At 43.3% G+C, this 15,531-nt stretch overlaps 1 protein-coding gene across 1 annotated transcript; it reads right to left on the bottom strand.

The window, feature by feature from the left end:
• Nucleotides 1-1,355: 1,355 nt before the first annotated feature.
• LOC126094792 (uncharacterized) lies at nt 1,356-14,964 on the bottom strand. Its single transcript, XM_049909358.1, has 6 exons — nt 14,908-14,964; nt 12,282-12,394; nt 7,258-7,400; nt 3,723-3,787; nt 2,563-2,646; nt 1,356-1,508 (listed from the first exon to the last, which is right to left on the bottom strand). Exons 2-6 carry the CDS (start codon nt 12,390-12,392, stop codon nt 1,387-1,389), a joined length of 525 nt encoding a protein of 174 aa, XP_049765315.1. The 5' UTR covers nt 12,393-12,394; nt 14,908-14,964; the 3' UTR covers nt 1,356-1,386.
• Between the last annotated feature and the right edge of the window lie 567 nt (nt 14,965-15,531).

The raw sequence follows: 15,531 nt of genomic DNA, 5'->3' as shown, positions 1-15,531 counted from the left end.
CCCTGTCTAAACATCTGCATTCACTGTCAAGTTTTCGGTTTCACTGTTTGTGAAACTCATCCAGTCGAATACAAATTTATCTAACTGCGGTTCATACGTGAGTGATACAACATTTCTAGAATATCAACGTAGCTGTAAGATCATTTGGACTGCACAACGAATACATGACATCTCTCAAAACAGCTACCACGGAAGACAACACATTCGTGACAACAATGTACTGGCAACAGTACAGAATAGTAGATTGTGTTTAGCAGAAGTCTGAAATCCTTTTTACATTCGCCAATGGTACATTGTCTGGTAACTGTATTTTTTGTTGCTATCCTACGTATATGCCGGCGAACTTTTTTCGTCGTTGCCGTTGAAGATAAATTCTTCTAGGTAATTAAGCCTCTTCATAGGCAACCTCTCTGTACTCGACACTGCGAACTCTCTAGTAGTACTTGCCGTATGAGCTTCCTGGGCTTCTCTGGCCGTCTGAACACTTTTCGGCCACCCAGTGACACAGGACACAATGTTCAGGTACCGGAATGACACCAGAAGGCTCCTCAGGAATGTCACAGGAGAGGGACCAAACGTCGAGTTTCGAAAAGAAATAGAAGAAGAAGATCTAACAGCGTAATCACGCAAATTACTTTGCTTTCTAATCGAAATCTACGTTACCATACATACTCGTACACCAAACGCAGCTGCAATGAGCACGGCGTGGATTATTTGAACCATTGCTCGTCATTCGCTTTTATGTTTCATTCAGAAACGGTGGTTACGGGGTGGTAAAAGTATTGATTTTATGCCTCTCTACGAGTCCTGATACCATTTTTCCAAGGAACCCCGTCTAAGCTCACGTACATTTCGGAAGCACTCACTTACAGATCGAACAGCCTGGTAACTGATCTCGCAACAGTAATCTGCAGCCTTTCTTCGTTTTTCAATGAGTCGACGTGGTCGTGGTCCTTAACACTTGAGCACTATTCATCAATGACTCGCCCAAGAGACCTGTAGTCAGTTTCCTTTATAGGCGCACTAGACCCCAGAATTCTGTCGATAAACCGTACTTGGCCATTGCCCTTCCATACACGTGTTCTTTAGTTCTCGTTTCATTTCATGTTCCGCATGGGAACCTCGAGCTGACTGAGTCAAGGGGCATAGCATTAATACTGCAATCGAACATGTGACGAATGTCTCTACTACACATCAACATAACCTTAAATTATTTTACGTACATTTCTCTGTGATTTCATTTGTGTTTTGCCATATTTTAAGTAACTCATTTCTTAAGGTAAAATAGTCATCTCATACGTGTTTAAATGTTCAAAGAGTGTTTAAAAGGAGATTTGAAGTAATATATAGATACATAAGCTGCAGTCAACATTTATTTGTTACAGGTTAACAGTCCACCTTGGAAAACTTTTTTCTGTCTACTTCAGAATGATCTTCAACGATTTTCCATATGCGCTCGATTACTTCGTTGCTCGGGTTTTCATAAGTTGTCAAGATGTTGGCCATCTCTGAAAATGAAAATAAATAAAATTAAGTTACATTCAGAGCATTTTTAGTACTTCTTTTTCGCATCGTTGATCATAATTTCTTATCGTCTGCGATGACTTAATTGTCAAACAATTTTTTTCTCTACGATGTGAATCAACGTGCCTTATTCGTAGTTACATCAACTTGCAATTTGATAGCTCCATATTTATAACAATATGAATTCGGTTGGATGTTGCTAATATCAGTTTTACAAAGCAACGTTTGTTTCAGTCTGCAGTGCAACGTCATAGTAGTAGGACAATAGTCCGTGGAACATAGAGACGTATGAATATCTTCTGGTTTTTCGAACTACTTGTTATATGGGGCATATCTTTTGGAAGCCTCTCTTAAGAACCAAAACCATGTCGTAAGTTAAGCAACCAACCAATTCCGTGATGTTCAAGTTTTAAGTACTGCCAGAAAACAATCAGTAAGGAAACATGAGTAAATGACTCTAACGCTCTTTGCGTTAATCATTAGTTGATCTATGGACTAAAGCATATGTCAGCGTTATTGTGCTTGTTGTATTTCCACACAAGTTTATTTATAGCTATCTATTTTACCATTAAACAGAGTTTTTCATTCACAGGTTAACTTCTGACGTCTGTCTACACATAACATATGCAGTCTAGTAGTCCTCGTTAAAACTACGGGTTGGTGACGATCTTATCTAGATAGTACAGTTTGATAAAAAGATACAACAGAAGCAAATGGGTAAATTTGTAATTGACATTGTAGAAATGAAGATGAAACAAATTCTTATTGATGAAAATTATTCTTTACGCTCACTTGAAGCCTCTGAGTATTTTTGTACTCAACGTGGTAAATGTAACGACTTTTATAACCGTACCCATATTTCCCATGTTCAGTTGTTGAAAAGTCTGAAGTTCGTATACGAGAAGCGTAATGTAAAGAACTACATGTGTAATGTCACTCATTCTTTTAAACTGAATGGGTGATTTGAGCCAGAAAATACGTTATTGATGTGAATTCTTCGTACGCATTTGCTAAATATCGTTGAATGCACACACTCACCTGTGCCGGCGACACAGAAATGTTCAATGAAGATATCCTCTTCAGACCAAACAACGTTGTGTGGCACGCTAAGCAGAAGCCCCACTGAAATAAAAGCAATACATACCTCAGTTGTGGGTAACACCACAGTCACTGAACATACAGGATAAAATTTGATTTTGATTTTACAATGAAGAAAAAGAACCTCTCGTGGTCCTCACTCCGAAGACTGGCTTCTCTCCCCGCTAGTCTATCCTGTGAAAGCCTCTTCGTCTCTGAAAAACTACTGCAATCTACATCCACCTAAATCTTTACTGCAGGTCAGGCCTCGGTCTCCCGTTACAATTTTTATCTCCTCCTCAACAACTTTTTCTCAGTTGAGTCATAAATTACTTTTCTCCGCAGGTCAGTTCCGTATTACTTCATCAGTTATATGATTTACCCACTTAATGTGCAGCATTCATCAATTGCACCACATTCCAAAAGCTTATGTACTCTTCTTGTCTGGAATGCATATCGTTCAGGTTTCGCATCTATACAAAGCAGGAGAAACTTCCTAATAGTTAAGTTTATGTTACATGTTAACGAATTTCTTTGTTTCGTAAATGCTATTTCTTTGCCATTGCCAGTCTGCGTTTTATGTGTACTTCGGTCTTCGTTAGATATTTTGCTCCCAAAATGGCAACGTTCGACAACTATTACTCTCTCATTTCCCACTCAGTGTCCTTAACTCCTCGTGATTTAATTTATCTAAAATCTATTACCATTGTTTTGTTCATCTTAGAACATATTTTCAAGACACTGTCCTTCCCGTGCAATTGATATAAATCCTTAGCCCTCTCTGAGCGATGAATATTTTCACCGGAAAACTTCAAAGTCTTCATTTCTTCTTCCTTAATTTCAAACCAATTTCTTCGCTGCTTTTTCAGTGTATGAATTGAATAACGTGAGGGACAGACCACTCTGTCACTCTCCGTTGTCAACTATACGTCCTTTTTGTGTCACAACTGCTTACTCTCCGTGTTACTTTATCTCTGCTATCTTAATAATATCATTGAGTGTTTTAGAATAAATATTGACAGAAGTTTCCTCTATATACAAAATTATTAAACACTTAAATGCACACATATACCTTGATTTACATAAGAGAAGTCCATTTTGATTTTAAAAGTTGTACTCACATGGGCCATCAACTTCGACGTTCATTCGGTTTCCATCATAAGTAACTGTACCACTAAATGCGAATCTGGAAAGTACAATAACATGGTTTCGTAAGTGCTCATTCTTGAACAAAAAGTAAGAAAATGTTGGATCACAGAACGTTTAGGCATTACGACGCTATTAGTTATTCTAGTTATATTGTGAGAGTACAATTTTCCAAAGTTACCATGTATTTGAACACTTAATTTGCATTGAGGCATCGTCGAAGGCGCTTCTTTTCGTGCAAACACTAACAGGCGCCAGCCACTCAACTGGGGCCTGTGTCTATAGCGAGAGAGTGCCAATGGACAAGTGAAATCCGTTCTACAGAACGACGTAACGGTGCTGCCAGTATTACGTTTTGTTGTTGCGTAAATTAAATACCATGTACAATCGAGTAAAATTACTATATGCAAGCGTGTTGAAACTCGGTATACTGGAATGTGCTGTGGCCTGCAGTGATAAGGTGTCTTGGCTCCTGTTCTTCTTTTCCTTGTACCTTTTCCTCGCATCTGTGCACAACAGCCATAATTAATGGTGGTTGACGTCAGGGGAGGCTGGAGGACAGTTTTGTCGCCACACCGATATCATCCGGGACCGAGTGCGTGTACAAATGTTCAAATGTGTGTGAATTTCTAAGGGACCAAACTGCTTCAGTTCATCGGTCACTAGACTTACACACTACTTAAACTGGCTTACGCTAAAGACAGCTCTCACACCCATATCTGAACGAGCACTCGAACCCCGGCGGGAGGGGCTCCCTGTGTGTGTACCGCAACTGTCTGCGGTGTACTGTTATTCACGTGAACGTGAGTGAAAGTTTTCCGAATGTTTGCAGATTGTGTAGCTGAAACAGGAATTGGGTTGTTGTTGTTGTGGTCTTCAGTCCTGAGACTGGTGTGATGCAGCTCTCCATGCTACTCTATCCTGTGCAAGCTTCTTCATCTCCCAGTACCTACTGCAACCTACATCCTTCTGAATCTGCTTAGTGTATTCATCTCTTGGTCTCCCCCTACGATTTTTACCCTCCACGCTGCCCTCCAATATTAAATTGGTGATCCCTTGACGCCTCAGAACATGTCCTACCAACCGATCCCTTCTTCTGGTCAAGTTGTGCCACAAACTTCTCTTCTCCCCAATCCTATTCAATACTTCCTCATTAGCTATGTGATCTACCCATCTAATCTTCAGCATTCTTCTGTAGCACCACATTTCGAAAGCTTCTATTCTCTTCTTGTCCAAACTATTTACCGTCCATGTTTCACTTCCATACATGGCTACACTCCATACAAATACTTTCAGAAATGACTTCCTGACACTTAAATCTATACTCGATGTTAACAAAATTTCTCTTCTTCACAAACGCTTTCCTTGCCATTGCCAGTCTACATTTTATATCCTCTCTACTTCGACCGTCATCAGTTATTTTGCTCCCCAAATAGCAAAACTCCTTTACTACTTTAAGTGTCTCATTTCCTAATCTAATTCCCTCAGCATCACTCGACTTAATTCGACTACATTCCATTATCCTCGTTTTGCTTTTGTTGATGTTCATCTTATATCCTCCTTTCAAGACACTGTCCATTCCGTTCAACTGCTCTTCCAGGTCCTTTGCTGTCTCTGACAGAATTACAATGTCATCGGCAAACCTCACGGTTTTTTTTCCTCTCCATGGATTTTAATACCTACTCCGATTTTTTCTTTGGTTTCCTTTACTGCTTGCTCAATATACAGATTGAATAACATCGGGGAGAGGCTACAACCCTGTCTCACTCCCTTCCCAACCACTGCTTCACTTTCATGTCCCTCGACTCTTATAAGTGCCATCTGCTATCTGTACAAATTGTAAATAGCCTTTCGCTCCCTGTATTTTACCCCTGCCACCTTTAGAATTTGAAAGAGAGTATTCCAGTCAACATTGTCAAAAGCTTTCTCTAAGTCTACAAATGCTAGAAACGTAGGTTTGCCTGTCCTTAATCTTTCTTCTAAGGTAAGTCGTAATGTCAGTATTGCCTCACGTGTTCCAGTATTTCTACGGAATCCAAACTGATCTTCCCCGAGGTCGGCTTCTACTAGTTTTTCCTTTCGTCTGTAAAGAATTCGTGTTAGTATTTTGCAGCTGTGGCTTATTAAACTGATTGTTCGGTAATTTTCACATCTGTCAACACCTGCTTTCTTTGGGATTGGAATTATTATATTCTTCTTGAAGTCTGAGGGTATTTCGCCTGTTTCATACATCTTACTCACTAGATGGTAGAGTTTTGTCAGGACTGGCTCTCTCGAGGCTGTCAGTAGTTCTAATGGAATGTTGTCTACTCACGGGGCCTTGTTTCGACTTAGGTCTTTCAGTGGTCTATCAAATTCTCCACACAGTATCATATCTCCCATTTCATCCCCATCTACATCCTCTTCCATTTCCATAATATTGTCCTCAAGTACATCGCCCTTGTATAGACCCTCTATATACTCCTTCCACCTTTCTGCCTTCACTTCTTTCCTTAGAACTGGGTTTCCATCTGAGCTCTTGATGTTCATACAAGTGGTTCTCTTGTCTCCAAAGGTCTCTTTAATTTTCCTGTAGGCAGTATCTAGCTTACCCCTACTGAGATAAGCCTCTACATCCTTACATTTGTCCTCTAGCCATCCCTGCTTAGCCATTTTGCACTTCCTGTTGATGTCATTTTTGAGACGTTTGTATTCCTTTTTGCCTGCTTCATTAAGTGCATTTTTATATTTTCGCCTTTCATCAATTAAATTCAATATTTCTTCTGTTACCCAAGGATTTCTAAGAGCCCTGGTCTTTTTACCTACTTGATCCTCTGCTGCCTTCACTACTTCATCCCTCAAAGCTACCCATTCTTCTTCTACTGTATTTCTTTTCCCCATTCCTGTCAATTGTTCCCTTATGCTCTCCCTAAAACTCTGTACAACCTCTGGTCCTTTCAGTTTATCCAGGTCCCATCTCCTTAAATTCCCACCTTTTGGTACCAACCCGTTATTCAACTATTCGGATGTGGGGAACTGCCTAAAGATTACATCCACGATAGTCAGCGCACCGACCATTCGGTGCCGGCGCAACTCCACATCTCGAAAGTGACTCTTTAAAACGCCTCACAATCCGAGAGTATTGATGATGTGTCAACGACCATAAATCAATATTGAGCTCTGTAACTGTGCTGTTACTAAACTGCACTAGTATTGAAAATAGAATGACTTCCTCAATTATGGTGTAAGTTCACCGACACTCTGTATTAACACCTGTCTCGGGGCTACGCACAAAAATATTCAGAATTTACGTGCTCAGTAACAAATGATCAACATTTCACCCGTGCCACACGTCTACGATCAACTGTGCAGTCTAATAGAACCATAAACCTATCGACATTCTAAGTTATCAAAAAGAGTTTTTAAGATCAAAACGTGTTCCATTGGATCCCCGATAAGAGTGGGCGGTGTTAGGTAATTTCCGAGGCAGAAAACTACGAGGAATTAGTTTCGTTACGTGGCGTCACTCACGAGGACAGCTTGCTTGGTCTCTCGTAGATGGTCATCTGGTTGTCGCTTTCTCCTGGCGACTGTGTGACGAGAATGCACCCAGCCAGTACGGACATTCCGGGGAGGGCAGCATACTGGTAGTTCACGTACCACGTCTTGTTTGCCTGTGAAGAACAGAGAAAATGTCAGCTGTTACATGTAGGGTATACGGTAGTGGAAGTCAATATAAAGACGTGGATATTTCTAGGAAAATTATTTCTGGTTGTAGCTGTTGCGCACAGTGTAAATGCATCAGTCTGAGATCCAGCAAACCGACAAATGCAGTCAAATCGTATCGCATTTGACGTCAGTATATACAAGATATAATAAGGCTTCACGATTCAGGTGGTAGCGTTTGTAGCACGGTACTATGGCAGTCGGCACTGTGTGGTATTAGTGTGTGCATATATGCCTTTACAGCAGATTGGAAACAGACACCATTAGTTACAGTGCGTGTTGTGTACGTAAACCACTATGGTGACAATGTCACGAGGAAAAAAGTTATCATGAGATGAAAACGCAAAAATAGGCTCTTACAAGAAATGGGACTCTAATCGACAAATCGCCAAGAAGTTGAACTGTTCAAGTACAGTGATTAATAATTTCGTTAGATTGGACGCACTATACGGACAAAATGCAAAATATGTACAAAGCAGAAAATCATTTGAACCATGGAAATATGTTTGCGTAATTCAGGGGCCGCAAATCGTTTATTCTCTCGACTTGTTGCTGATTTGCAGTTGCCAGTAACTGCCGGCCTCGTACGACAAATTTTGTCAAATGACAAACACGTTGTATTCAAGAATCGGATACAGACACCCACACATAAACAGACTATATTGGAGTTTACTGAAAAACAGTATGTCATGAATGATGCGAATGGGATGAACTGAGGTTCAGTGATGACCAGAAGTTTAATTTAGACGGGCCAAATGGATTTCAATACTGTTGGTATTTTCCGAGAAAAGATAGCAGATAAGAGTGAGAAGACATTTTGGTGGTGGGAATGTTATGATTTGGACAGCCTTTTGCACTAAAGATAAATCGTGCATTGTTTGGTTGATCTCTAGAATGAACTCTAAATGTACACTAAGACGCTAGAGGCAGAATTGATTAAAATCAATGACAAGAAAGTCTCAAGGTTCACAAAGACAATGTATCTGCGCAATCATCTGCGCATGCATCTGCGCATATTTCTGCGACAACCAAAAGGTGATTTGAACTTAAAGATATCGATGTATTGTTCTGGCGTGCACATAGCCCGGATTTGAACCCCATGCAAAACCTCTGGGAAATACTTGCTACAAGAATTTGTCGCAGTTGCAGGTGTTTATCTACAATTTGACTCAATGAGAGCTGAAAAGAGCGACATGAGAAGAATGGGCGACAGTTTCACTCCAAGAAGCCCTTAACAGTGCCAACACCGAAGAGAATTTCTGAGATAATTAGGAAGAACGGAGGTTGGACAAAGTTCCAACATTGCAGTAACGCAACAGGACCATCAGCGCCTTTATAACCAATGTGTAAATTGAAGGTGGAGAGGAGAAGAAAGGAAAGGAGGTGATCACTGCTGTCAGCTACATTGGGCCATTACGCAGAATCAGCGGCGACGAGAGAAAATTAGTACCACACCTGGATTCGAACACGGGATGTCCTGCTTACTAGGCAGGTGAGGTAAACACTGAGCCAGCCTAGTGAGGGTGTACTATTACTTTCGTACGGACACTGCCTTTATGCTCATTTCAGCAACTGTATTCTAAGAGAATAATACTAAATTTTCAATGCTATAAAAATGAAATACACTCCTGGAAATGGAAAAAAGAACACATTGACACCGGTGTGTCAGACCCACCATACTTGCTCCGGACACTGCGAGAGGGCTGTACAAGCAATGATCACACGCACGGCACAGCGGACACACCAGGAACCGCGGTGTTGGCCGTCGAATGGCGCTAGCTGCGCAGCATTTGTGCACCGCCGCCGTCAGTGTCAGCCAGTTTGCCGTGGCATACGGAGCTCCATCGCAGTCTTTAACACTGGTAGCATGCCGCGACAGCGTGGACGTGAACCGTATGTGCAGTTGACGGACTTTGAGCGAGGGCGTATAGTGGGCATGCGGGAGGCCGGGTGGAGGTACCGCCGAATTGCTCAACACGTGGGGCGTGAGGTCTCCACAGTACATCGATGTTGTCGCCAGTGGTCGGCGGAAGGTGCACGTGCCCGTCGATCTGGGACCGGACCGCAGCGACGCACGGATGCACGCCAAGACTGTAGGATCCTACGCAGTGCCGTAGGGGACCGCACCGCCACTTCCCAGCAAATTAGGGACACTGTTGCTCCTGGGGTATCGGCGAGGACCATTCGCAACCGTCTCCACGAAGCTGGGCTACGGTCCCGCACACCGTTAGGCCGTCTTCCGCTTACGCCCCAACATCGTGCAGCCCGCCTCCAGTGGTGTCGCGACAGGCGTGAATGGAGGGACGAATGGAGACGTGTCGTCTTCAGCGATGAGAGTCGCTTCTGCCTTGGTGCCAATGATGGTCGTATGCGTGTTTGGCGCCGTGCAGGTGAGCGCCACAATCAGGACTGCATACGACCGAGGCACACAGGGCCAACACCCGGCATCATGGTGTGGGGAGCGATCTCCTACACTGGCCGTACACCACTGGTGATCGTCGAGGGGACACTGAATAGTGCACGGTACATCCAAACCGTCATCGAACCCATCGTTCTACCATTCCTAGACCGGCAAGGGAACTTGCTGTTCCAACAGGACAATGCACGTCCGCATGTATCCCGTGCCACCCAACGTGCTCTAGAAGGTGTAAGTCAACTACCCTGGCCAGCAAGATCTCCGGATCTGTCCCCCACTGAGCATGTTTGGGACTGGATGAAGCGTCGTCTCACGTGGTCTGCACATCCAGCACGAACGCTGGTCCAACTGAGGCGCCAGGTGGAAATGGCATGGCAAGCCGTTCCACAGGACTACATCCAGCATCTGTACGATCGTCTCCATGGGAGAATAGCAGCCTGCATTGCTGCGAAAGGTGGATATACACTGTACTAGTGCCGACATTGTGCATGCTCTGTTGCCTGTGTCTATGTGCCTGTGGTTCTGTCAGTGTGATCATGTGATGTATCTGACCCCAGGAATGTGTCAATAAAGTTTCCCCTTCCTGGGACAATGAATTCACGGGAAACTTTATTGACACATTCCTGGGGTCAGATACATCACATGATCACACTGACAGAACCACAGGCACATAGACACAGGCAACAGAGCATGCACAATGTCGGCACTAGTACAGTGTATATCCACCTTTCGCAGCAATGCAGGCTGCTATTCTCCCATGGAGACGATCGTAGAGATGCTGGATGTAGTCCTGTGGAACGGCTTGCCATGCCATTTCCACCTGGCGCCTCAGTTGGACCAGCGTTCGTGCTGGACGTGCAGACCGCGTGAGACGACGCTTCATCCAGTCCCAAACATGCTCAATGGGGGACAGATCCGGAGATCTTGCTGGCCAGGGTAGTTGACTTACACCTTCTAGAGCACGTTGGGTGGCACGGGATACATGCGGACGTGCATTGTCCTGTTGGAACAGCAAGTTCCCTTGCCGGTCTAGGAATGGAAGAACGATGGGTTCGATGACGGTTTGGATGTACCGTGCACTATTCAGTGTCCCCTCGACGATCACCAGTGGTGTACGGCCAGTGTAGGAGATCGCTCCCCACACCATGATGCCGGGTGTTGGCCCTGTGTGCCTCGGTCGTATGCAGTCCTGATTGTGGCGCTCACCTGCACGGCGCCAAACACGCATACGACCATCATTGGCACCAAGGCAGAAGCGACTCTCATCGCTGAAGACGACACGTCTCCATTCGTCCCTCCATTCACGCCTGTCGCGACACCACTGGAGGCGGGCTGCACGATGTTGGGGCGTGAGCGGAAGACGGCCTAACGGTGTGCGGGACCGTAGCCCAGCTTCATGGAGACGGTTGCGAATGGTCCTCGCCGATACCCCAGGAGCAACAGTGTCCCTAATTTGCTGGGAAGTGGCGGTGCGGTCCCCTATGGCACTGCGTAGGATCCTACGGTCTTGGCGTGCATCCGTGCGTCGCTGCGGTCCGGTCCCAGGTCGACGGGCACGTGCACCTTCCGCCGACCACTGGCGACAACATCGATGTACTGTGGAGACCTCACGCCCCACGTGTTGAGCAATTCGGCGGTACGTCCACCCGGCCTCCCGCATGCCCACTATACGCCCTCGCTCAAAGTCCGTCAACTGCACATACGGTTCACGTCCACGCTGTCGCGGCATGCTACCAGTGTTAAAGACTGCGATGGAGCTCCGTATGCCACGGCAAACTGGCTGACACTGACGGCGGCGGTGCACAAATGCTGCGCAGCTAGCGCCATTCGACGGCCAACACCGCGGTTCCTGGTGTGTCCGCTGTGCCGTGCGTGTGATCATTGCTTGTACAGCCCTCTCGCAGTGTCCGGAGCAAGTATGGTGGGTCTGACACACCGGTGTCAATGTGTTCTTTTTTCCATTTCCAGGAGTGTATTTGATATTCACGAAGTATACCAAAATTAATTTTCAAATATATGCATTCGGAACCAGTACGCAAGCACTGTACATGTTGCTAATGCAAGACCTTTTAGTACTGGAGGTCAGTTAAAATGGCAAAGGAAACGTTAGTATAGGTGGCAAAAAGTGAAGGGCATGGAACATGGAATGTTATTCTTTGAACTGTGTTAAAGTGTTATGACGAGAGAAAAACGTTTTACAGTCAGTTGTTTCTCGTAATCACAAAAGTGGCTTTGAAGTAATTTGTTGATCTAAACCTCTTGAGGTCTGATGCAAATACTTTACTGACAGAGCAAGTATGAGAAGTACAGAATTTTGACTTTTAACTTGTGTCAGTTACTAGTCTCTCTCTATCACTAGCATTTGTGCGAACAGTCATGGAAATGTTTGAGTGCAAATACCATGGCAACTTACGGTGGTGATATTGAGGCTCTCTGTTGAGGCATCAGGAAGCGAGCAGAAGAGATTACCGAGGATCGAGCCCTCAGCCACCAAAGGCAGCAGCAGCAGTAATCCCAGGAACATCTGCAGGCATAAAAGATACGATATGGCAACAGCGAACACACTATACGACAAGCAGATGGCACAATGAAACAACGATATTTAGTACACAGTCTCACTCGCATACGGTAAACTAGTGACGAGCGGTTTCGGATAGGGCGCATCCATTACCATGTTCGAAGTAAATGACGAAGTAGTTGCTTAATCAGTATTTGTAGCTTTAGAATGTACACTGGAAGACAGAAAATAGCATAGTACAATCTAGAGTGCATACTACACAATATATTCTGACGACCTGCCGTCGCTCCGTGCCCCCAAGTCACATATAACCAATGATCCATGATTCATGTCGCAACTAAACAGTTGTACACCGTCTTTCTATTTGTAGGTTGACATTTATATCAGACAGGTTTTAATAAAATAATAATTGTGAACTTGATTTCTGCGAAATTATCGCGAACTCTGTAGTTCTTTGGTCTCAAACCACCAAAAGACAATGGTACATGTATATGAAATTATAGAAGGAAAGAATTAAATCACATCGATACAGAGAACTGGTCTTATGTGTGTATCAGAGTGCTGAAACATGTATCTTGTCCGAAGTAGCATTAAAAATGAAAGACTGCGATTCCATTTTCAAGTATATTGACAAAATTACGGTATAAATTGTAGTTAACGAGTAATTGAGACTCCAGCCTTGCTTTGTAAGACACACGTGGATTCTCCATATTTTATTTATGTAACAGCGTAAGAAATTCTGCAGCTGACTTGTGACCAAGTATAGGTCTGAAACAGAAATATTATCTCGATGAACTAAGGATTACTCACTACCTCTACATCTGTTCTCCACAAGCCACCATAGTGCGTGTGGCAGAGAGCAATTCGCGCAGCGCGATACTTTTCTCCCTGACCTATTCCAATAGCGAATGATACTCGGGAAGAAATATTGTTGGTGTCCATCAGTGTGCGCCGGAATTTATCAAATTTTAGCTTTTTAGACCGATGAGTAGTACCCAAGATTGGGCTGAGCAAGGATTTCGTCAGCGAACTCTTTCATGTATGACCTACAATTTCTCAAGATTCTTACACTGCCGAAGAGATACAAGTCTATAAAGTACAATTTATGGGAAAAGTTTCGCAGTCTTTCAATATAAAAACAGGCTTACGACAAGGTGACGGACTAACCCCAATCCTTTTTAATAGTGTGTTAGACAAAATAGTAAGAATTTCGAACGAAAAACTTATAGGTTAACAAGAGGAAGCACAAAGATCGAAATCCAGTGTCTTGCATTTGCAGATGATTTTGCTGTACTTTCCGTAAATGTGGCATCTCCTATAACACAAATAAATCTCCTGGAAGAAATAGCCAGCAGAACTGGCTTAAGAATTTCTGCGGAAAAACAAAATTTGTAACAAACGTTAAGGACGCTCCAAAAATGTGAAAACAGATGTTGGCCAAATAGAGAGGGTAAGAAAATTCAAATATGTAGGTGAGATAACCCAAGAAAATGCTTTGGAAAAATTTGCAATAGAGGAAAGCTTGCTTAAAATGGGGAGAGCTTATCGTATCATCAAAGACTTTTACAATAAAAGGTGCCTATCCATAAATGCAAGAATAATGCATTACAACACAGTAGTGGAGCTAGAATGCCAAATGCAAGCAAGTGCCTGGCATTAAACTATAATTTAGATAAATGAGAAATACTAGAAAGGCTTATTATAAGGAAAGTATTAGGACCAGAAAACACAGCAGAAGGTTGAAAATCACGTAGTAATACTGAAATATAAGAAAATACAAAAATATTTCAAATGTGATGAGGAAAAGAAGACTCATATTGTGGACATCCATTTCGAATGGAAAACAGTAGATTAACTAATAAGATTTTTGAATATTTCTGGGGTAAGAAGGCCACAACAAGCTGGGTCAGCGAAGTGGAAAAGGATTTAGAAGGGAACAGTATAAAAATAGAAGATGTTAACAACAGATGCGTTTGGGGCAAAAGTATTGAAAATGCAAGGAATCCAAAGGAGGATAGCTAAAAAGACTGGTTGAAAATGGTCTGAAGATAGAAAGAAGAAACAGTTATTCTGGAAGAAAAGAAAAGAACAAAGAGCGAAGAATTGAAATCGGAACAACAAAAAAGAAAAGAGCCTCGCGTTAATCTGCCTCCTCAGCCCCACCCCTACCCCCCTCCTCAGGACTTATTGCGTGTGATAGATCTTCTTTAAATCGCTCCTGTTCGATAAATTTTGATATATGAAGGTCCTGAGCAATTCAAGATACTTATCGCCGGTCATGTAATCAATCGACATCTGCATTTTTCGTCTGTTCGCAAGTACTACATTACATCAGTTTTTGTTCTGAGTTAGTTTAGAGTGTTAGCCCATAGTGCTGATCAATTTCAAATCTACAACTTTAGCATCAAATTTATAACGATGTCACATCACTGTACACTGCTGCGAGTTCTGCAAACAGTCTCACAGAGCTGCAGACGTCATCGGCCGGGTCTTTTAACAGCTGCGACCTTACGACACTACTTGAGGGCGCCAACTGTGCGATCCGACGAACTGCAGATTTCGCCGAACTGTGCCCAACGGCATGAGGTTTGTCTCTTTTATACACCTTCCTCAAGGTTTTATAATTTCTGGTACAGAAACATCACACCTGAACAAACCACTTTTGTCTGTGAATACTCAGCTGCGTCTTCCACAAACATGGTAAAATCGTCAGCTATAGACGTCCTTGTACCTAAACGGAACTTGTCACTATGGAAAACTGCGACAGTAGACCGTTATGAAAGACACTATAGCTATTGACAATACTGCAGTGCCTGTATTATTCTGACTTAGCGCAGTCTTCCTTCGGACATGCATGCATCTCTCGAGGATCATTGCATCATAATTCGGAATAACACAGGTACTCTAGTATCGCAGCTATCCGCCGATTTCGGGCAAGCGACTGTCAAGGAAAATGTCTCCCCTATTGTACGGAATATATAGATAATGGATATACTATTACGGGCTGTAGACACATGGTTGATGAAATATGGAAGTTTCGTTCTGGTGTTCAGTAGTGTTCGGATAGCCATAATTGTAAGGCGACAGCTCGCGATAAACGGGAAATCCGCGTGTGAGTTACTGTCCGACATAAATTTTCATTGCT

The sequence above is a fragment of the Schistocerca cancellata genome, chromosome 8, assembly GCF_023864275.1.
Source record: "Schistocerca cancellata isolate TAMUIC-IGC-003103 chromosome 8, iqSchCanc2.1, whole genome shotgun sequence".
NCBI classification, from domain to species: Eukaryota; Metazoa; Arthropoda; class Insecta; order Orthoptera; family Acrididae; genus Schistocerca; species Schistocerca cancellata.
Note: the sequence above shows the minus strand (reverse complement) of the source record. Positions and strands in the feature narration are given on the sequence as shown.

Coding starts and splice junctions, on each gene's coding strand:
- LOC126094792 (XM_049909358.1), bottom strand. CDS start 12,392: ATGTTCCTGGGATTACTGCTGCTGCTGCCTTTGGTGGCTGAGGGCTCG. Junction 3,788..7,257: donor AGACCAAGCAAGCTGTCCTC/GTGAGTGACGCC, acceptor TGTACTTTCCAG/ATTCGCATTTAGTGGTACAG. Junction 1,509..2,562: donor TTTCTGTGTCGCCGGCACAG/GTGAGTGTGTGC, acceptor TTTCATTTTCAG/AGATGGCCAACATCTTGACA.